This window comes from Syngnathus leptorhynchus, chromosome 9, assembly GCF_054491065.1.
Source record: "Syngnathus leptorhynchus isolate UIUO chromosome 9, UIUO_Slep, whole genome shotgun sequence".
Classification (NCBI taxonomy): Eukaryota; Metazoa; Chordata; class Actinopteri; order Syngnathiformes; family Syngnathidae; genus Syngnathus; species Syngnathus leptorhynchus.
In genome coordinates this window covers 6,534,682-6,559,324 of record NC_141203.1, presented here as the reverse complement: position 1 = coordinate 6,559,324, position 24,643 = coordinate 6,534,682, and the positions used below count along the sequence as shown (strand labels likewise).

At 40.0% G+C, this 24,643-nt stretch overlaps 1 protein-coding gene across 1 annotated transcript in view; it reads left to right on the top strand.

The window, feature by feature from the left end:
* Positions 1 to 24,643, top strand: part of LOC147050865 (contactin-associated protein-like 5) — a 64,049-nt gene that overhangs the window by 5,997 nt on the left and 33,409 nt on the right. The window contains exons 2-5 of the mRNA XM_085920167.1: positions 9,947 to 10,057; positions 10,618 to 10,811; positions 19,867 to 20,014; positions 23,386 to 23,589. Of these exons, the coding sequence (XP_085776293.1) occupies positions 9,947 to 10,057; positions 10,618 to 10,811; positions 19,867 to 20,014; positions 23,386 to 23,589 (657 nt within the window). The remainder of the gene's footprint in view (positions 1 to 9,946; positions 10,058 to 10,617; positions 10,812 to 19,866; positions 20,015 to 23,385; positions 23,590 to 24,643) is intronic.

Sequence of the window (24,643 nt, the reverse complement as noted above, 5' to 3'; positions counted from 1 at the left end):
GTTGCTAAACAAATCTCATACAGGTAGGATAATTATTTTCCCCTGCGAGCCTAATTAAAAAAGCAAAATGACTTACTTTGCGTGTTAATTAGGCAAAATGGGGGAAAAGGAAGCATCTTTCTGTTGCTACAAAGCATTGAATAAACACAATGCCTTGTAAAAGGCTTTGAAAATGGATTTTTAAAAAATATATATCAAACTGTTACGACCATTTAAGAGCAATCGTTCTTAAAAAGGCAGGAACAAGATTTTGTGCCAGAAAAAAACATGGTTTCTGAAGAACAGCACTTTCAAGCCACAGATGAGTAGCAAGCAAGTATTTGAAGCTGCCGGTGTCGCTAGAGTCTCAGAACCTCTCAATGCACGATCCTCCAAAGGCATGCAGTCATGCTTTAAGCTTTTTCAACCACCCCTAACTAATCCCGGGGTTGGGCTGGAATAATAGCGAGTAAAATGGTGGGCCCATTTCGAGCAATAATACAAAGTTTCTAATTGAGCATTTTATGCCATTATAAAAAAACAAAAGAATAACCAACATTGTTTGATACTATTCCTATTCTTACATCAAAAGACACCCACCCAATTCCGCAGTCGAGGATTAACTCAACCCATTCCTCGTCATTATTCGTGGAAATATGATGGATTAAACGCGTTAATCTTACTCTCCAGAAGTGAAGATGTAACATATGGCACATGGACAAAATAGTGCACCTTTTTTCTCTTTTGCATGACAATGAAACCGTTAGAACAGAAGGCGTAATGGAATGTGAACAAGATAAATTCAAGTCAGACAAATTTCGGAGAGGATCTTATTGATTTGGTACCTCAAAAGGTTAAATGCGACTTTTACAAGGCTGGTTACTGCAGATCTACTGCCATCCATAATTCAAATTTAATTTAATGCATCCCTGATTTAATTTTCACAGGGTGCATCCCTAATTTAATATCCAAAGCAAAGTCATTGTTGTGAAAATCTCAGGCTACCGTGTCATTTACACATGATTGGACTTTTTGTACGCTCCCTCTTTTGAGCACGCATTATCATCCTTTGAACAAATTAGCAAGTTATTTTTACTTGAAAGGAAACTTCCAGGTCAAGTTTATGGATATGATTTCCGTACGGCAGAAATGCGTGGCATATTTACACACTCGAAGTCCTGTTTTTCATAATTGCATTAATTTTTGATGAGTGTGATTTGTTTGGAAGAATAATTGGTCCAACAATCAGCCCACACAAGGAGGATGTGACAAGCTCAAGCAACATCAACTGTTAAAAAATGAATCAACATTTCCATATTGAGTAACTTGTCGTGTTTAATGAGGAAAAAGACAGCAGGTTGCGTTTGAGCTATTTTCTTCCTACAATGTATCGATTTCACACTTGCATTGATATTCTAGTGGTATTTGGGCTAGCAAAGAATTCTTGACGTGATTCTTGGTGTTTAAAAAGTTTGAGAACCACTGTGACATTCTTGTTAGTTGCGTCGATACACTTCTTGTCTTGGATGCGCTTGGACTTAAAGATTGACCGGTGCATCTTTTGCTCATTTGTAGCCTCATTAAAATGTGTGTAGCGTGAAATCATATGCTTCAACTAGTGCTACATCTGTTTTTATTGCTGCTAATCGTCAGCTTGTTATCCCCCAGCAGACCTCCCTTCCTCACTGCAATTTGTCAAAAATATCTCAAGATGTGCGGAACATCCTGGAACTCTTTTGGCAGACGCACTCGGTCGCTTATAAGCTCTTTGGTACTTCAGTCAAATATCCCACAGGCTTCCCAGAACGCTCAGTGTCAGAAGAGGGATCGGCTCTGGGAGATAAATGAGTCGCGACAGTTGAATGGGCGGCATTTCTCAAATAAGCTGTATTGACGTGGAAGTGCTTCCTTGAATTCTGTCGCTAATTGTCAGCCGATACCTCAGCTGGCTCGCTCGAGCAGAGGTCACCCAACGACGAAGCCCGATAGTTCACGCAAAGTATCAAGTAGGCTCGTATCAGTTGCACGTGAGGGTCCGGGGGCTGCCGTGTTACGCGATACTGTTGCTGTGTCCTTTGATATTATCGATGCTGCGGTTGGGAGGCCCACGGAGCGTGTGCACGCCCATGCTTGCTTGTTGTAGTTGAGATGGCGACGTTCTCCTTGTTATTTTGATTAGCACAAGTGAGGTCAGATAATCAAAGCTTGAGAGTTGTGACATTATGTGGATTCTTGTGGCCGTTTCATTTCCAAGAACTCTGATGTACATGTTAATTATGAGTTTCAAATGTCATCGCATACTGACGCATACTTTGCGTGATCAAAAGTGTCATGGAATTATTTTTTTTCCGCCGGATAATTTGTTGCTTTCTTTGTGCAAAGCGGCAGCCGTCGCATTGATTCTATGATGCATAGCGTACATTTTGCTTGTGCCTAGTCCATGACTCTGTGGATCATTTCCCTTTTTTTTCTTATTTCTATTATGCCAATTGATTGCTATCATTCATAACTGCCAAGGGGAGCCTTTGTATTGATTATATGAAACGTACAAATCCATTTAGTTCCTGATAGTAATCGGCATCCTGTGCAGGTATACAATAGTTGTACGGCCTTGACAGACATCTGCACCCCACGGTCATTCTTAATTATTTTTCCTCAATTATTCACAAGTCCACAGTGCCTCACAGTGCAGAGGTCGTGAGTTCGATTCCGACTCCTTCCTTCCTGTGTGGAGTTGGGATGTTCTCCCCGTGCCTGCGTGGGTTTTCTTTCATTAGCCCAAAACGTGCATGGTAGGCTGACTGAGCACTCCAAATAGTCCGTAGGTGTGATTGTAAGTGTAAATGGTTGCACCCCGCCCGCCTACTGCCCAGATACCGCAACCTCCAGCACAATGGCGACTCTTGTGAGAAAGAAGGGTTCAGAAAATGGATAGATAGATAGATAGATAGATAGATAGATAGATAGATAGATAGATAGATAGATAGATAGATAGATAGATAGATAGATAGATAGATAGATAGATAGATAGATAGATAGATAGATAGATAGATAGATAGATAGATAGATAGATAGATAGATAGATAGATAGATAGATAGATAGATAGATAGATAGATAGATAGATAGATAGATAGATAGATAGATAGATAGATAGATAGATAGATAGATAGATAGATAGATAGATAGATAGATAGATAGATAGATAGATAGATAGATAGATAGATAGATAGATAGATAGATAGATAGATGTACACAACCTTAAAGAACATGGTGTTCAGACAGTTGTCGGTAATGGATTAAGTGACAAGGTCTTATGTGGACTGAAAGCACACAAAAGGTTGAGAAAAACATAGTCCATTTAATTTAGTTGCTACACAAAAGGCTGCTCAGCAAAGCGAATGAAACCAAGAAGCCAAAGAAAAGAATCCAAGAGAGCATGACAGGAACAAAAAAGCTATGAATGTATGTACGTATGTGTATATCTATAATTTGGTTTCATTCTATCAATAGTCGAATGAAGCACGACAAAGGAGGAAAAATAACACCTGGAGTCACAGCATCAACATGAAATGTAACTAACAATCCCAAAAAGTCAATGACCATTAGAATTTACTCATGCGCAAACTGACATTTTTAGCAGTGGCAATCTGCCACATTGTAAAAATATACTGTCACAAGTCATTCACATTTAAAAGAAACACACTTCCATATATATAAGCATGCTGCAAGGAGACGGTAAGGGGCCGTAATTATGAGAAACGATCATTTTCATGTGCTTTAGAGAAAAGTATGCCCGATAAAACCTTGACTGAAACCATTATGAGAAGATGTAAAACGTCTCCAATTCAAGCGGTGTTTGTTTTCCTCACATTGCACAGCTGAATGTCTCCCGGGTTGTGTAATTCGATGCACAAAGAAGTGAGGGGGAAAAAAAAGAGAAAAGGAAAAAGCATATCTTTGGGTCACTTAGGGGTTATTGTTATTTTCTTGGTTCAATAAAGGACTGCGCTGAAAAATGCCTTGAAGCGAAGTTTATGGGTGCACCTGTGCATTTAAGACACAAAATTGATCCGCAGGATTAGCCAGCTCCTCGCTGGTAGACCGTCTCTATTTTTAGTTTTCTTCTTTTTTATCCCATACAATAAAAGTATGTTTCTGGAGACTCAATATCTATGTGGAAACGAACGCTTCCTTCTATCTGGCAAAGAAGCGTGTTTATCTGATTGCTAGCTTGGCTTTAAATATTCATTCTATGTGGGCAACGAGAAGCGTGCACTCGGGGCAATGCGGTGGCGAGAGCGTTCAAGATGAATATCCACGCTCTGTGACTGACTGACTGCTCACAAACTCTTCATGGCTGCCACAATTAAGGAAAATGAGTGGGTCGTCTCTTAAAAGCCCGAGAATATTTCTGCACACAGCTGCTGCCATGAGGAGAAAAAAAAACCATTAGCTAAATGCACAGAAATGCAGATGCCAGCCGAGGCTTTAATTGCGAAATCATCCAGTCAACATCTACCATAACAACATCTCAGGAGTTCGGGTTAACAATTTGTGTTGATACATTTTATCTTGAAGGAAGCTGCCGTTGATTCAACTACATTTCGGATTTAGGTTGCAATTATTTGGGGGGAGTTTTGTATTTTATTTGGGGAAGTTATTAATAGGTTTTTGAAAAGTGTTTTGATTAGTTTTCTTGAATACAATTTATATATGAATGATGAAAAAGATTTTTCTGCTGTTGGTTGAGTGCTATACTATGTGAAAGTAATTGAAATTTTGGACATTTCAGGAAATGATCATGATAATTAAATATATATATAAACTTGGATATGGATGGAGTTTTTGATGGTTGATATCTGGACAACAACACACCATCCAACACCGCAAAAGATACAATTTCTGCTATGGCTATGAAAGGAGCAAAACGTATGGGTCCATCATCCGCTCATCTCAGTCCAATTGAGAATCTGTGGCTCATCCCTAAAAGAAATATAAATAACAGTGCAGCAATTCTCAGGAAGGCAATTCTTCCATCCTCAAATGAGATACGGGCAGGAAACTATCCATGGACTTGGAAGTAGAATGGATGAGAGAATTGTTCAGGTGCAATCGAAGAGAGGCCATATTTTGATGGTTAAAATTGTTGGTTTTGTTTGTTTTTAATCTCGAGGCACTGACAGAAATACAAGAGATGCTTTTTTTTTTCCTCTGAGTTCTATACAGTTGAGCATTTGGAACACTCAATTTGAAGTAATCTCGCACCCAAAAATACCGTCAAAGGTTGCACAACAATCATCAGAGAATAATCTCATGGTGTAAAGAATATCATCTTTGGTTGCTGTGGACATAAAAGGAAAGATGCTCATGTTGTAGCCCCCCCCCCCCCCCCATTCCTCCCTTGACCTCAACCCTGTTTAGAACCTTGGGAATATCCTCAAGCAAGATATCAAAGAGGGTGGGAGCCACATTCATATCAAAACAGCAGCTCTGGGAGGCAATTCAAACAAGAAATTCAAACAGAAACAACTGAAAACTGCAGCTCATAAGATTAATGGATGCAAGAATTGTGAAAATGTTTAAATGTTTTGGATTGAAATAACCTTTGAAAATGCTGCAAATTCAACAAATATATATTCTTAATCCATCAAAACGTTTTGAAAGTATGTCACATGTAATAGATATTTAGTAGGGACATATCTAACTCGACTGAATCTTCTTTGCTGTCAGTCACATCTTTTCTTCTTTGTTTTTCCTCATTGTTTGCTGTAAACCAAAAAGCTAAATGAAGCTTCCTTTGGCTCGGGCTTGAATGCAGTCATCAAACTACAGTAAAAAAAATACTTTTTCCAAAAGCAACTGCAGGTGTAAAAGCCAGTTTAGTGAATTTTGCAGCATTTGGAGTTGTACATTTATGCTTATGTTATAGGTTTCCCTTGGTTACAAGATTTGAAGAAAACGTGGGGGTCAGCCTCAGAGGATTTTCCGTTATCCCTGAGGCTGAAGAGCAGCTTTGCAGGCAAATCGCCTTCATTTGAGCCATGTTTGGCAGACCACCATGTCTGCAGATTGGAATGGTGCAGCTGAGAGGTCTTTGATCCACACAAATGTCCACTCGGTGACTTGTGGTTCAATATAGTTCGAAGTTCGAACGCAATACCTTTCTCGAAGTCGGATGATAGTCCTTAAATGTGAAACAGAAGTCACCATGCTGTGTGGACTCCACTTTTTAAGTCTACTCACTGACTTTCAGTTAGTTAAACAATACATCTTAAAGTGCTAATACGAGTCCACCAATCACTAAACGGTTTAGGCCCTGGAGACGTCACTAGTATGTGTAAAGAATATAAACAAAGAAAGAGCTATTGACGAGGCTGGCCAAGAGAGCCCCGAGTGCAAACTAAACATGTTCAAGTGGTATTTATTAGACTTGATACCGCACACGAATTAAGAATCAACTGCCGATGCATGCTGCATTTCAGTCTGCTACGCTGGAGCTTGACTTCAAAGCCTTCCAGCCAAGCGTAAACAACAAAACATGGCTGCCGACTATGATAAGCTACTATTTGTTTTGTTTGTGACCTTTTTTTAGGAATGATCAAAAAGGAGTTTTCATAATATTTTTATATAGACCATTTTGTGGAACCACTACAGCAATCTCCATGAAGAGTCTCTTGAGATGAATGATGATTTGTTGTATAACTAAAAATACAGATAAATATAGTGTATAGAAGTCTTTTCATGTTCAGCGGCAATCCAATGCTGTTTTCTCGGTCAGAAGTTGAATTTCAGTTTTCTGGAATACAACGCAAGCTTTGCTTAACCAAAAAATGTAGATAATTGTTCTTTCATGATTGAACTTTTATTCTCATTGTACCAAAGGTTTATTCATATTTTATAATAATAGTCTTTATTGAAATTTCCCCCCATTCCATATTTTTAATTTATTTCCCTAGCAATGTACGCGAATTAATTATGAATCCTTATTTTAAATATTTAATTTCATTTTTCTTATTTTGCTCTTTTATTTCATTTGTGTAAAGCACACAGAGTTGCCTTTGAAATTGAAATGTGCTATGCAAATAACCTTGCCTATAGCACTCCCTGCCAGTGCCCTACGTGGACTAAAATATTGGAACAGGAAGTAGAAAATGTTAGAAAATGCAGAGGTATTCTGCTTTTTGATTTTGTCCTTTCCAGTATAAAAAATAATCAAACATCAAAACATTCACCCTGTGAAACTCTAAAACACCTATGATTGTTATTTTAGATCAATTGTGCAGCCTTGTCGTGCAAAATGATGTGTACGACGCTGTACGCTAATATGGACAAACATGAAGTAAATAGGTCAAGCATTCAAGTTAACCTTTCTCTCCTTGACATCCTTGTTTCCAAAATGCCAACATGTGAACACAAACCAACAAAGACTTTCTAAATACGGAACGCAATAGTTTACATGAATATTGACCATGAAACAAGAAATCAACCTCAGAAAATGAGCAAAGAAATTCTAAATTAAAAAAAAAAAAACTTTTGGAGAAGGTAACTGGATCAGGGTCACGTAAACATTTGCGTTGCTCAATTATTATCCAGTCTTCATGCTTGTGTTTGCTTTAAAGCTGTGCACATGAATTTCATGTGAATTTTTTATGAGAAGAGGTTGAACAAAGTGCTGTATTTCTTGATCCTTGGGTTATTTTAATCAAAGCATGTCACACACAGAGCAGCGGCTCATTTTGGTGGGCTGTAAAAAGTGAAAAAGTGTGCATCCGCCAGGACAGACCTCCAAATACCATCTGTTGGCTGAGGCTGAAAGATGCAATGTCATTTTTGATCCTTGGGTTATTTTATTTCACACAGAGCGGTGGCTCATTTGCATGACTGCCCCCCTGCCTGCCACTGCACGCCGCTAAAAATTATTTATCCTCCATTCTATTAGGCCGTGTGGATAAGTATTAATCGTGCAAATACCACAAGCATCTGATTTTAGGGATTACAGGAAATGACCAAAAATGTCCAATATGGCGTTATACAGTGTATGACCGTATTTTAATACTTAATCGTCTTAAAAATGGCACATGGCATTGATATTTGCACTATTAATGTTTATGCACACTGCCAAATAGTATGACGGTCTCATGCAAAAAATAAAAATGAGAAAACACAGCAGTTGCAGGTTACAAATAAAACATTTTGAACTCCGATGCTTTGTTGACGCTTTCTTTTAAATTCAAGGGTCAACGTCCATGTGAATCCTTCACGTATTCATCCAAATTATTTCCAAAACTGCTGTACGCCACTGTGCTCGGTCATCATATTACTGTCGAGCATACGCTCAGCTGTTGAATCCAAAGAGACAATTTCACTTCCTATATGTTCCCCTTTTTAAGGTATTAGCCATAGCAGAACAGACATGAAGCTCAGCCAAGACTTTAGGAAGAGTTGTGCTTGAAAACAAATGGAAAGCGAGATAAGACAGCGAGGCTATTCCAGCAGGAGGATCAAAAGTGGGACCCAGGATACTTTTGACAGATTACCAGCCCAGCGCTTGCATAATAACCCCGGCTGTGCTGTGTCAAGATGCCATGCCAGCGTTCTCATTTCTCCCCCTCGCCAATGAACATCTGCGAATACGCTTGCCGCCCCGCCAACAATTTGAGTCCTGGGATAAGACGGCTTGATCCACTTTAGTCACACTTGGAAATCAGGATTAGCGGTAAAATCTCTCGGCGAGCGCGCGCAATCAAACCGGGTCAGCCGGAATGCGGCGGGACGCTCCAAAATGCAACGGAGCCACATGCTGTCGACGTTGTTCATCAGATGGATGGCCTGTTGCTGGGAAGGAAATCAAAAAAAAAAAGAAATGTACTTGACCAAGACTAATACGGCTTTTTGTAGCCTGGAGGCAAAGGCCTCTCAGGCACGCTGTGATGGAGCGATGATTGTAATCAAACTGGCGCCAGTTTTCATTACACTCTGCCAGTCTGGGCTTGAATGCAACAACTCAGTTAATCCGAGCTGGGAAGTGGCTGCTGTTGTTCGACTGGCTGCTCTCATCATGATGGGAGGTTGGGTGGGGGTGGGGGTGGAGGGGTAGGAAGCGTAGGAAGCATCATGAGGGTGGAAAAGAGGGCGGTAAATGCGGGTGGGATTGACAGGTTTGAATGGCGAGACTGACACAGCTCCCGCCTGTTGCATTGCAACATGGGACGCTAATGTGCGCACACGCACACACACGTATACTCAGAGGGAGCGTTTTGTGTCTCGTTTGAAGGGTCACTGCATGGGTTAATAGACTGTTTGAAGCATCTGAGAGCTGGATAAGTGAGGCAGCCTTGTCATTTTCTCTAATCCTCGCTTTCAAAGCTGCAATGCCGACAGGTAAAAGACGCACTTTGCACCGACGTGTTCCAGCGCTCACAACTTCCTGCATTTTCTACCCTCAAGCTCCAAAGTGGAGGAATCTGCAGTCAGGGGGAAAAATGTCAGGGAAAACAGTGCGGCTCGACATGGAGGGAGGACTGATGCATGGATGCAAAGATCAATAACAGTGGAAGCTGTAACATTGAACTCTGTGTTTTCCGGAATGCTGGTTTGGAAAGTAATTTCCCCACCCCCCTTCATGACCTAATGAAAATCTGTCATCTGTTAACTTTTTTGTTGTACAAGTCAACTTGCGACCGCATTTGCCATTGTTGGGGGATGTTGACCAAAACAAGAGCAAAGTTGCTCGTCTCCTGTAATAAGGGCATCATTGTCATGAGCGTGATTAAAATCTCAGTGTTGTGCAGTCCATGTATAGAAATGTGCCAGAAAAAAATCAAAATCAAAGGTTTATTCTAATACAGCCAAATTAGGATGTTTTTTTTGCATCTCATTAGTTCCATCCCAGCTCATTTGCATTGTTTACATGTGACTAAAAATAAAAGTCACTGTTGTCACTCTCTTGTTGTTGTTCCCCGGCAGATAATTGCAACGGCCCTTTGGTGTCCGCACTCCCGCGCTCATCCTTTCAGAGCTCATCGCAGTCGTCAGTCAGCTACGCCGCCCACCACGCCAAGTTGCACCGGAGAGACGGTGAGTGGCTGTGCTGTGACCAGATGTTCCAAAAAAAAAATCAACTGTTTAAACATTAAATGGTCACTTTATCTCTATATCACTTCCTTCACGCTGAAATCTTTTCTGTGAAGGCATGCGTTGACTTGAACCTCGCTCCATCAAGCTTATGCCTTTCATTAGAGAAGAGCAGGCGTGTCAAACTCATTTTCGTCACGGACCACTTAGTAATTACGGCTTCCCTCATTGGGCAGTTATGACTGTGAACCCAAATAAATGTTTAATTGTCCCATGATATTATTATATCATTGGCCGCAAGTTCCTAACTCGTATATCAGTGTTTGGGGAAACAACATTTTTAGAGCACATATTGATATTGTAACAAAAAGAAGATATACATACCCATAATGTGGTCATATTTTTAAACGGCACGCTGCTTTGTTATATCAAACCATTTAAAAGTTTCATCCGATTTCCCACACGTGAGGACGTGAAACAACTGCAACACAATGCGAGCAGTGACTCAGCTTAAAACCACAAGAGTTGACCAAATCAATGTTTCCATTGATTTTTACCGTCAGGGGCCGGCGGCTGGTCTCCAATGGCGAGCGACAAGGAACCGTGGCTCCAGCTGGACCTCAGGGAGCAGATGGAGGTGACAGCGGTGGCCACGCAAGGATGCTATGACAGCTGGGACTGGGTCCGAACGTACATGCTCCTCTATAGCGACACGGGGCGAGCGTGGAGGCGCTATCGATATGATGATGGCACTGAGGTCAGTGATTGGAAAATGATCTTGCATATTATCTGTTCTCATACAGATGAACTTGTATTAAATTGCGTTATTAGCTCTGTTTGATGATAATAAGAATATATTTGATTTCTAATGCAATTTACATTGGAAGGCAAATCTCAAAGTGTGCATTACAGCAATAAAAGTCAACAAAATAGCAATAGAAATAAAATAGTAAGAATTATATGATACCAGAGGGTCAGAGGATATTAAGCTTTTAAGATCACTCCTACGTGTCTCAGGGTAAATTTTAAGGTTCCATTTGTAGTTTTTTTTTTTTTTAATGTCTTAAGATCATCTAGAGTGTCTGACATACTTCTTTCACACCAAGCCTCGCGGGTACTGAGGTCCTCTGGCACCGGCCTTTTAATCGTTCCTAGAGCTAGAAAAAACCCCAACTTGCATCTGGAACAAATGCCAGAGGGCATTGAAAACACAGAGACAGCTTTTAAAGGAAAGCTCAAGATTCACTTCTTTGGTTAGCTTTTAACAGATTTATTTATTTATGTATGTATGTTTTTATTTATTCATTTATTTCCGGCTTTTAACCGATGTCTGTTTTATTTATTTGGTCATTTATGTATCTGTTCATTTATTGATTCATATATCTATTATTTCATTTATTCCTTTTTCAAATCCAATTTTTATTGTATTTTTTATTGCCTTTCTAATTTTAACTCCAGCGTCTCCTTTTTGGAGCTTCGCTGAGAGGTGGGTTTGGTCCGCCCGCGGGGATGTCATGTTGCAGTTTCCCCAGAAGCGGGGAACTGGCGGGTGTCCCCAGTCCATCTCGGTGGTGGTGGTCTCTGTGGCAGCATCCTTTTGTTATGTGGATGGCTCCCACAAGTTGTTTTTCCTCACTTTGATCATTAGTGCCTTGTCATTTTTCGACACTTTCAGCCAATGTGTGTGTGTGTGTGTGTGTGTGTGTGTGTGTGTGTGTGTGTGTGTGTGTGTGTGTGTGTGTGTGTGTGTGTGAATGTGTGTGTTAATCAAAACACATTTTAAATGGTTATTTATGTAATTTGTAATTGAATATGGTTATTTATGTTACATTTTTGTTTTATCAAACTAAAAAGAGTGTTAATGCCTGTGCCAGTGTGAAACAAAATCAATCATCCTTTGCGGGTTTTGGTGTGAAAAGAAAGAAAGATGACATTTAGATAGCAAGCCTACTTTAGTTGCTAACCTAAATCAAGCTTCTTATAATCTATAAACACGACAAAAATAATCATTTGTGCTAACGACACCCTGTGGCACAGCTAATTGAGAGTCACCACTATGAGAGGCGTTACAATCACTCCAAATCAGTTCCACAAAACGTATTGACAAGATCGAAAAATCTAAACAAATCCTGATCAGTCTGACAAAGGAGAGAGGTCTTGGCTAATTTCGCCATGGCGCCATTGGGCAATTACACACTCTGATAATTGGATTGACAGGTAGAAAAAAAGCCACAGGAGAACAATTTACCAGCCTGTTAACAGCTTTTGACATAACTGGGACGAATACAATGAAGACTGGATGACATATGCCAACAGTGGGGCTATTTTCTGAGGCCATTTACACCATTCAGAGCAGCACCACGAAACCTGCGAAAAAAAGGGAGGAGATGCATAAAGCCACTTTGCAATACCGCATATCTGTAAATAGCTGTTGCATCATTAGCCAAACAATGACAGGATTTTACAAGTTTTCCAACGACTTTTTCTCATGAGTGGGTACCGTGGTAGTATGCTAATTGGTCATTTGCAGGGCAAAATCAAACAATATCCATTGAAACATAAACATTTTATGAATCTGTGTTCCTGGCGAGTATTGGACTCAGACTGAAAAAGATTGTAGGTAAGCATACCATTCAATGTTTTCAGAACAAATAGATATATGTATGGACTTTGTGTCTGGCAGGAATGGGATCAGCCCTGCTGAGTCCGAAAATCCACAATGTCCATAATTTTCTTGTCAACTGTTCATTCTCTTGCCTTAGTTCTAAACTGACACTAGTGAATGGTAACTTTGACTGTCAATCAAATGTCCCAGAATAGAACAGTGCATCGGCTTCCAATAGGGCGGTGTGTTTTGTCACGGGAAAAAAACTCTCTGTGTGTTACATCACAGCACGATCACAGCAGAGCAGCCTACCTCACTATCTCATTTATGTGAGGCGATAGCGGGTCATGACGGCCGTAACCATGCAACACGTCAGGCTTCTTTTGCTGTTAGCTCCACTAATGATATGAGATCCGACAATGTGGCCAAGAAGCTGTGACTGCTCACGAAGATTTCTCAGCGTGTCGCTCATCGGGGCACAAAAAGCCTTGCCAGCCTTGCCAACATGAATCGTACGCACATGCTTCTTTCCGTCACGGTCTCACTTTGAGGGAACAGACTGAAAAGTGGTTAAGCGGATTAGATGTTTTTTGTGTGTGTTTTCGAGCCCTCCTCTGATAAAATCACTTTAGAGAACAAACTGTGACAAATGAACATGTACATTTGTGGATCAGTCTTTCTTTCCATTTTCAATTGGCCATTAAAAACTCAAAATGTTACTGCAAGCCACAAAATTGAAAAAGAACAGACGGATGGATGTAACGTAAATGGATGTAATATATGTACACACATATATATATATATATATATATATATATATATATATATATATATATATATATATATATATATATATATATATATATATATATATACAGATATAAATATAGATACACATATATATATAAACTGAGCTAAAATTGTCTCGTTAAATGTTTGTGTAATGCGTGTGAAAAATGAACGACACATCCTCGTTTGCTCCCTAAAATCCATTCAACACCCACGCTGACTTGCGTAGTGCTTCGCTGAGACCTTTTTGGCCGACGCCAACTCGTGTCTGTCCATCTGGCATTTTAAGCAAGGCGCTCAAAGGTAAAGAGGCTGCCAGCCAGAAAGTGAACGGCAGGGCACTAATGAGAGCGCCCGAGCTTATCAATTATTCTGCGCTAATGCTGGGCCAAATTATCTCTGTGGAAAATTAGCTCCATAAAAAGGCTAAAGGTCGAGCCTTCTGCTTGCGTCGCCGGCACACTTTAAAAACTGAAAGCAAGGACATGGAAAATTTGCTATTTCACTGCTTGATTGATTGATTGATTAAGTTTGTCCTGAGAGGGGCACCAGAGAGAAAAAGGCAAGGAGCTTAATGTGAGCCATCCTCCTGAGTTGCGCGAAAGTTGATGAATAATCTATTTTACTTCACACACAAAAAAAATCATATGTGGGTGACACATTCAGGGCAGATTTGACAAGCTATTGAAATATATTATACATATAAGTTAAGTATCCATCCGTATTTTTTTTTGTTTAAGTTATATATTTTGAATTCCAAATAGTTCAAGCGAGACCATTATGCAACCGGAATTCCAAAGTTAAATCAATCAGACAATAATGGCACAGCACTTTCTTTTAAGTCATTTTTTTTCCTCCGCTAAAAATGCTTTGCACTGGTTAAGGGGGTACTTGGCAAAAAAAATATTTCACAGGTGGTATATCACTGAAAAAGCTTGGGAACTGCTGGTGTATCGTGAATAGCTTTTCTTCGAAACATGCTAATATTTTGGAATTCATAAAAACTGAATTTATACAGAGGCTAGGAAGAAAGGAAGAATCTAATGACTTCAGTAGTAAACTTGTTTTTATGGAACACACTCAAAGAGAAGAACATTTTTTTTTCCTAATAGCAAAACATTAAGCAGCAATTGCAATTGGGGTGAAAAGAAAAAAAACAAAAACATAAAAGCAATTAAAGAGAATAAGCACGATGTCAGGTAGGTAGGCTGAATGTTTCCCTCCTCCTCTGTGTCTTCTTATTATTGGAGTAATTATTAAGCCTGTCTTTTCCACTCTTCTCCCCAATGGGAAATGGGAAAAACCTAATGAACCACTCTGTTGGAATAACTGCAATGCAGGCACCAAACTATTGCACTTAACAACAATGAGTCATTAGCATTTTACTGCAACACAAGCACAAGTCCATCTGAGCATAAACCACCTCTTTTTTTTGTTTGTTTTGCTGTAAAATTTTGGTAACTTTTAAAATTAAACATAATTTTTATTTTTACTAAACTGTCCCAGTGTGTAAAAGAATAATTACCCAATTTGCAGATGCATAATGTACAACATGCATCTTTATGGACAGTTCCTGTCGGCACTAGGTGGTGCTGCAACCGATAATTGACTACAGATCTCTGGAAGTGGATTGAAGCTTAAAAGAGTTTTGATTGACTCTAAGATATGAAATTGACCATATTCGAAGGTGTTAACATATCAAATTTACAGTTATTTGTACATGTTAGCTAAATTGGCTATTAATAATTTAACTCTCTTTATGAAGACCAAACATTGCAGGTAATTTTGCATTGATAGCTAATTTGGGACTTGACGATTTGGTTCAGGTATGATGCCTGGAACCAAAATCTGTAGTGTACGTTTCACGCATAGCATTTTTGCGAATCCTGTAAGAATGAATATATGCCAGATTATAAATCGGCCGAATTTATGGCTAAGGACTAATATTTCTGACTGCCTTTAATAAAACATACTTGCCCGAAGAACTTGCATGTTCTTCCAAAATTTTTATTGTTTCAAAGCCAGACAAATGGGAACAAAGCTGTTTGCGCAGAATGGGTTCCTGATGCCTCCATACATGCGGTTTGGTTGTTGCGGCCAAGTGTTAAAAAAAACAAAATGGAAGACGACCAAATATTTTTCCACAGAATTGGGGTGCATAAACAGACGTAACCCCGCAGTGACTTCATTATTTCTATTTGTGCGTGTGTCACTGTGGGACAGCTTCCATCCTCATTAACAGCCCCCCTTCTCTCGCTCTCTCTGGAGATGAGCTCTCAAGTGTCCCGTTTTCCAGTTTTTATTTATTTGGACAAATTCATCCGGGAGCGAACTCCGTCTGTGGGCCGTGATTGACGCCAGACTATGTTCCAACACGTCACTGGCCACTTAAAAGAGCCGGAGGGAGCTCGAGAGCTGGGATTTCACGACCTTGCCGAGAGTCAAATCACTACGTGCACACATTTCCCTGGAGAACCTCTATACAGTAGCTAACACTAAACCACCATTAGAGTGAAAACATCAAATAAGGCATTTGAAATATACTATGGTGTTTCTAATGCATTGCTGGAGGGAAATAAGCCAAGGCAGAGCATTTAAGGTCAAACACAATCCATTTCATTTGTATATATTCCGAAGCTTTATTTCCCATTGGAAATATAATTAAAAAAAGAAATAGAAGTCATCAATTTGAAGGTCAAACTTCCCTTGATGAAATGTAGAAGCAATGTATTCAACTATACAAGTGTAAAAGGAAGTTAACCATTGGTCTTGTTATGCTCGCAAGCTTAGCCGTTAGGCACTGTGATGTCATTTTCAGACTAAATCTCAAACTGGTCGCCAGCCAGTCGCAGTCGCCCTTTGAAAACTGCAAACTAGTCTTAATTGAATGACAAAAGTCACACGTGGAGCACAGGTCTAAAAAGAACTTAACTACTGCAAATGGTAGCACTGGAAACAATAAATCAGCCTGTCGCAACTTGTGATGAATTACAAAGACGATAGTAATGCATCACGTCAGTACCATGGTGTGACCTGAATAGGAAAGACTGAAGCACAAAATAAAATCCAGGGGGGCACATAATAACATTAGTCATAACATAAGTCGTAATTGACTATCACCAGCGGTACCCGGGCGGCGATATGTGATTTCACACGTTCTTTGTGTTCTCAAAAGGAATCTGCTGAAAAGACACCCACACACAAGGCGACCACTTGCAGGAACAGATGGCGCTATCACTGTGAAATGACAAATATAGCATAACACATTGAAGTGAATCATTAAAGTTGGTTGAATGTGTGTATCATCGGAAAGCGAGATATTTTCAACATTCGTAGGAAAAAAATAGTTACAGCATGTTCTGTATATTTGTCTGTTGAATTCATGCTTCACCAAACTTTTTCTCCCCATTGAACTCTTCAACTGCCTTTTATCTTTCTCATTGTTTCACACCTACACCAGAGACACAATAAACAATTCAATATGGACCCAACACACTCAGGCTCCCCTTGGAACAAAAAGAGGTTATGAGGTTGTTTATTGCCTTGCTGTCATCTGACATATGACTTCGGACCCCAAGGACGAATGCTAAATGCTGCAACAATGATTTTTCCACACTAGCGTGGTCTTTTTCTTCAGTGGTTTTCAGTCTGGCTTGGCTCTTCGATTGCTTAGCCAGTGGTGAGAACTCATCTTGATTTTACAGAGGCAAGGGCCTAGATTGTTTCTCCAGCAGGCTTTCTAGACGTTAGACTTCAGATGTTTTGTTCAGTGGCATGGCTTTTGCATGCTCATCGAGGAGTCCCACTTCAGATGGTTGAGTTGGCTCCAAGGCCCTAGCTTGGTAGCTTTGCTGTTAGTTTTTGTTCAAATAACCCGCCTTGGTTTTACAAAGGTTAAGACTAGTGAGGTTTTCTTTGTAGTAAGTGTCTTGCTTTCTCCAGTGTAGGTCCTTGGTCTCTTCATGAAGCAACCCTGCTTGGTTTTCTCCTGAGGTTAAGATTTGTCTTTGATTTCAAATGGAAGTGGTACAGGATACAACCATCTAATGTTGTCGGTTATGTTCTTAGTTTTCAATTTTTGGTTTTGGGATGTTTGGCCATGTAGTCCTTGTTTAATGTCTCTCATTATGATTTTGTATCCACGTTCTTGGTCCCTTATGTCCTCCAATCAGCTCCATCAGCGACTTGTCTCTTGGCTTGTATTTAGTTCCCTGCTTTTGTTCAGTCATTGTCCTACAGCAGCTTTTGAGATATGCACAAAAGTACACTGCTAATTTTGATCTGACATATAATGATAAAAAGAGGAAGATTGTTAGAAGTAGAGAAACCAGACAATCAACCTTTCCTAAGATCAATTTGCCTGCCGATGCACCCAGTGAGTGCAGCGAAATAACATAGTATTTGGGTCTATTATTGCAAATATAGGCAGTCTATAGGCAGTGTCGGAAACTGTACGATCAAGCAAATACATTTTGCCATTAGTGTAGGATGTGCTCGTATCTATCAAGATCTCACGCTATAATGTTTTATGTGTTTTTATATGCTGCCCGGCTGTAGTGCTGTTATGAGCAAGGAAATATCAGAAAACTCCAAGTGTTTTATAATGACAGCACGAGGCTGCTCCAGAAAGCCTCGAGAAGCTCCAGTGCAAGTCACATGTTTGTTAGTGTCGTCATGCCTACCCGCTCCACTGCTTTTCCTAATTTGATGCTTAGATTTATGTGCAGTGCATCTGGATCAGAAAATGACTTGATCGATGTTTCAGTTAATCCAGTGCGCACTTCTGTCAGATGTATTCTAGAGAGTGGGAACACTGAAAAAGATCTTGATATGTTGGACATCACTATTAAAGGCTTGCTATTCTTCTTCTTCCTCTTTTTTCATTATTATTTATTTATTATTTTTAATTTTTACTTTACCGTTCTGTACTACACCTTAAAAAAAAATTGTACAATCCATATTGAGTATTTCTGATACCCTTTAGCGCTTTACTATACTGAAGTGAACCTGCTGGGGTTGATATGCTCTCACCTGCTTTCAAGCAGACTTATTATACGCTGACTTATTCCCTGTCATAAATGTAATGGTGCCGGGGCTGCAGGAAAAAAGATAAGCGCTATGAAAGTGTTTGTGTTTTGACAGAGGATGAAATGAGCAGCCAAGCTTTTCGGAGCATTTTGCCAAATTAAACGACAGTGTAGCGGTACAAATCAACACATTAGGTCTTCGTTTTAAGAAAAGACTTATTCCTCCTTGGCCAAAGTGCCAGTCTCACCCTTAATGGTTGCACACGGGCCCAAGATTATCTTCCGAGAAGCAGCCGTCGAGTTTAATGATGCCGCAGCTCTGCAGCGTCCTGCAGGCGGCCTGCGTCTGTGTTTGCTAGCAGACAGCAATCCAAGCCAACGTTTCTGTCCATGTCTTGACTGCGAACTCGTTACAAATGCCACAAGTAAAGATCTATCCTTTGCGACTCTTTGCTTTGCGGCATGATTCCTTTTTGATTGAATATGTCACCTGGCTAGAATCACTTAGCAGCATCATTAGTCTTTGGAGAGACTCCATTGTCTTTCTCCCTCAGTCGCTCTCTGTTTGTCAGTCTACAGCATCTCCCTTTGGCTTTGTTGGGAGCTGAAAATGAAAAAGACAAATGATGCTTCACAAATACGCTCTGACTTGTTTCGCTACCCAGTGTGAGAATGCCTTTTTTTTTTCCGGTGGACACACATGAAAAGCTATTTCGGTCCACATAATAATTCTTATGTTTGTATGTCATTCAAAGACAGGAGGAAAGACCTCTCCCTCTGGTTTATTCTCAGTGTCTGTTAATATTCGAGCTTTATTTAACATATTCATCCTCTGCTGGCTCATCGCCGGTACAGGATGTGATTAGTGACACATTTAGAAATTTGTACATAAACATTAAATATGGCGTAAATATGCTACGGCTGTAAAGACCATTAAATATTGTGTACATGGCAAATGAGAACATTAAATACGATGTTAATAGGGAACATAAAATAGGATGTAAATATGCTACATTGGAGTTGCATAGATGATTAAATATCATAAAATGTTTGACACTAGAAGTGTATTGAACATTAAATATGTAGGTATATTAGTTGTGTAAAAACAAGAAATATGATGTGTAAATATCATCAATTATAAATGTGTAGATCACTACACTGGAGATGTCGAATCTTATTTTATTGTACATTACAATGATGGTCCTAACTACCGTGGACATTTGCCAGATGATTTTTACATGGAAAAGTAAAAAAAAAAAAAATGGACGTCAACAAAAAGGTTGGCATGTTTTGTGAAAGACGTACATGGCATAAAGTATCTCGTCAATCCTCAAAACAGTTGCCATCTTTAATATTGATAATTTGTCACGTCTTGTTTCTGATTCCCACAGACATTTGTCGGGAATATCAATTCGGAAGGTGTCATCCAGAACAAACTCTCCCACGCTGTAAGAGCCCGTTTCCTTCGATTCGTCCCCCTCGACTGGAATCCGAGCGGCTGGATAGGCCTCAGAGTGGAAGTCTATGGCTGTTCCTATAGTAAGTACCATTTGCTGTCGATCTGTCTGCATCCTTAAAACAACATTCCCTTGCCCCGCCAAAACGCCCAGCATGGCACAGAGCCATCTGCCAATTCTGCAAACACACTAAACGATTCCTTTTTAATCAATTATTAGGCACATTTAATCAATGTGCCTAATGCCCTCCGGTGAGATGTTCTTTGATGCCGACACTGAAATCCGCTGCTAAACCGGCAACTATGCTAATGCTTGCCTTTTAATTCTGAATTTTAAAACTCTCATCTTATCTTTGCTGGAAGTTACAAGATAGCAAGGAAATGGAAACAACGCAATTAAGGTCTCTCCCTGAAATCATCTCGAGAGTTCCTTCAGCCTGCATTGCGTCAGGCGCCACATACTATTGACATACCTGACACGCTTTAAACAAATGAGGTCTGCTGTGTGACAGGAGATTGATAAGCTCCTCGAGGAAGTGCACTGTGCATGTTAACTTGAGCCTGCTGTGCTATGCAATGGATTATTTTATATTATACTTCCTTTGTTTATGTACAATGAAAATCTTTCGGTGTGATGCAGCATAGCCATAAAATCCAACCGATGATCTTAAATTAGTATTTAAAATCTGCCATTAGTATCCCAGTGAAGGCATTTCTGCCTGTTATGAATGCAGGTGTACTTAATGAAGTATCCCATGAGTTCACATGATAACAGTTTTCCACAGTTGTTAAAAAAAACACTTCCTAGGGATTCACTCGAAAATGGGGCAATTAAAAGCAGTGAGCGTGGCGGACAATGTCACAATGAGCAGTTTTATGGCGTCCGGCTGCTTCGCACACACATCGCCGTCAGTGTTAGACAAACATAAACGCTTTCTCGCCATTGCTGCTGCCGTCGTATTCTTCAGATGATCAGGTTCAGCCTTCAAAGGAAAATAAGAGCGGTCGGTTTAGCAGAGCTCATCCGCAGTCACATTGTCATGCGCGGCTCGCGTTGCCACGTTAGAGCGTGACGTTTCTCACAAGAAGGATTATGTAAAGGTGACGGCCAAAATGCTGCTTCGCCGCCAATCGATTGTACACTCTATGAACGATGAGGCGTACAAATGATGAGAGAGGATGAGATGCTCTTCTCACCCGCCACGACGTGAAGGAAGACATTTGTGAATTGAAATGTCATTTTCATTGTGAGCGTAACGCTTTGCTTTTTTGTGTGGAGCGATCACACTTATTGTTGTTATTATTGAACACCCCGCAGTGGGCTCAACTGCAGAAACCGTTATCAAACAAAGACCAACAGCGGTTGGCATCAGATTGCCTGTAAAGGGAACTAAAAAAGAGACTTCAATTGCTTGTATACAAACAGTTGGGTCTCTGGACTGCCTGAAAACAAACCCATCAAGTGTGATATTAAACAACCAAGTCAATCTGTTGTTATAAGACTTGTTTCAAAAAACGTTTCAATGAATGTGTTGTACTTGCTTCCACAAGGAAAAATAGAATCCAGGTTGTCTTGTCATGTCAAGGCTTGTGTGTGCTCGCAGCTTGGAGTCACGTTTTAAGATTTGGGGCGATCCCTTCTGTGCCCCCTCTACTCGTCAGAGTAACAAATTTGCACTCGTTATTGAAAAATATGTCTTTTTATAATTGAAATATGGTCTGTACAGGCTATATTTTATTTTAATGAATTTATTCCACAAATTGAGATGTTATAAAATTATGTCTAAATGCATAATGATTCCTTCAGGTAAAATAGAGGATTTTTTTTTTCTCAAATATTGAGCTTCTTCATGATTGCTTGTAAATATTCCAAGACTTTGAAAGTACCAACTGATTATTTTGGAAATAGTAACATTAGAGATGCATACATTTGCTTTCTAAATGTGGAGGTGTCAACTCCAGGTCCATAAAGTAGAAACCCTGACACAGTTTGGCTGTTTCTAGTGTTTCCCTCTCTGCTTAAATGACAGCATCTAACTGTATTTTTTTTTTAAAAACTACTAATACTGTATGCTATATTCAATAAAAAAATTCTGCTTGCCATCAGGAAGGCTGGTATTCCCAATGCATATACCTTTTTCAAAGAACTGTTGAGAAAAAAAAAAGATGAAAAATGAGTCACCCCAATTTATCATCATTACTGTAGCAAGTAAACATAAACACTCAAACTCATTGAAAATTGTTCACAACGGATTTTGGAAGATACAAACACTACAATAGCAAGCCCCCCAATGTATTTTGATGACCAATCCCACAATCATTCGGGCTGTACTCCAGCTTCGCTGCAACCCTGAACAGGATAAATGGAATAAAATTGACGTTTGTATTGCACTATTAATATTTCGTCCCTGGCTATACTAGACAAGTGGACTAAAATGGCGCATCTGCTTTTTGGCCTGGCGATCAATCCAGGATGTTGTCCGCCCACAGTCATCTGGGATAGACTCCAGTTTTCCCGCAACACTGAGCAGGATAAACAGCAGAAACTTGATGTCTGTATCAAGAAATTGATGTTAGGTGTACCTGTGCAGTCATGCGGTCCTATTTTTTATTTGATTCATCGCAATTGTTGTAATTAGGACTCCCCAGGAAGCGGGACTAACTTCATCCAAGCCAGTTACTCTGATTAGTGTGTTGGACGTGTAAAGAAACAGCTTGTTAGAAAATATTATGTTTGTTGCTTTTTCTGAGTGTATGTTTTTATTCTCGCGCCTCTGCGGAGAAAGCCGACTGTGGCGAGCCACAGGCGCAGTCGCTTGCATAGCATTAGTTTGTATTTATGGAGCACACCGTAGTGCTCCAGGCTACACAAAGTGCTTCACAGATCACAAAACAAACAGGAGTGGTATAAAACAAACAAGGGGCCTGCAGAGTTAAAGCACACGGTTGAGGAACAAGTTGTGCTTTTTCGCTATGTGTGTCATGTTGCTTTGCGCGCCATTGTGCCCCTTCAGGAGATAAGCGGCGGGTCCTGCGACTGCATGCCCCCCGCCTCAAGGGAGACATGAACATTAACACAGATAATGACCGATTCTTTTGCCCCACAGCCACTGCATATTGGAATCATTTTTCACAGGCCACACTGTAGTGGACCACGCGGGCTTTCTGACACTAAAATAGATTTTTTTTTTTTTCTGAAACAATAGAAAAGTTTTGCACAGATACACACGCAACTATTTTACACACTGTTAAGACTAAATGCCATAAAAACGGCCCATCTCGAGCCACGTATTGAATTCTTAAAATTGCTAATGAGCTTTAAAAAAATAACAAATGTCCGGACAAATTTCCAACTGAGATGATTTTGACTGCAGGCGCAGTCCACATCTCATTGTCATGTTTTTGTGTGCGGTCACACTGATGCAAGCGTTGCTCTGTTTTTCCCCCCTCTCAGAGTCCTATGTGGCAGACTTTGATGGCAGAAGCTCCTTGCTGTATCGATTTAACCAAAAGTCCATGTCCACGGTGAAAGATGTCATCTCGCTGCTGTTTAAGAGTCAGCAGGCTAACGGGGTTTTGCTGCACGGAGAGGGCCAGAGAGGCGACTACATCACTCTGGAGCTCCATCGGGGGAAACTGGACCTCTACCTCAACTTAGGTGATGCATATTTTGTGCTTTAAACTGAGAGGAAGACTTGCATCTCTTGAATAACATTTGCCACCTGCTGTATGGAGACATATTCTGCCGCTTACGTACATTTCGCATAGTGGCAGTTTTGTGTTTTCTTTTATAAAATACGGAAGGGGGAGCTGCCAATGAGGGGTAAAAGTATTTTGATTGGAAAGCACATTCCAGCATACTCGAAAACACATTAAAACATATTTAAATACGCTCGAATGTACTCTGATGTAATGTTAACCCATACCAAAATATTAACTCATCAAATTTGACGTCTACTCTCGTCAATGGGAGTGAATGATTTAATAACCGTGCATTTGCTTATTGTCAATGCTGTTGACTTAAAATACTGGTTCAATTTGTTAAGCACTGTATGTATTCTTCTGTCTTTTTATAAGGCTCCATGAGGCAAAAATGGCATATTTGTGATATGGGAATTGCAAGGTAACTCTGGATATGATATTGTCATGATGTTTTGACCAGCGGCGACAGCCCTATCCTGTCTCATCTGGAAGGATTTGCGCTTTGGAACCGTGGGGTTTAAGTTGAGTCTCACCGCGGTCAAAAGATATTGCACCTATATGTTTGATAGATGGGAGTGTGCTTCCTAGATATTGTCGAGGTGCCCTTGAGCAAGGCACTGTTTGTGCAACTTTTCATTCTGATATTCCCCCTTGCATGCTTGAGTGTGTCAGATTTGATTCTCTGAGTGGAGTGCAATACAAATTAAACAGCAGCATATAATGTAAATTGGATTACTATTTCTCAATAAATTTATATATTTACATATATACTTCATTAATTGATATAGACTGCAATTGGCTGGCAAACTGTTTTGCCCGAATTCAACTGGGATAAGCTCCAACTCACCAATCATTTTCAAAATTGGCTGGATGGCTAAATCAATGCGTACGGTTATAAAGTGCAATGAAAAGCCAATTTGTCAAGTTAACATTTTTCGGGATAGGCCAAATAAACATCGCGTTGATAGGGCTATGTCCCAAACACAGACACTATTGATCCATCACGATTT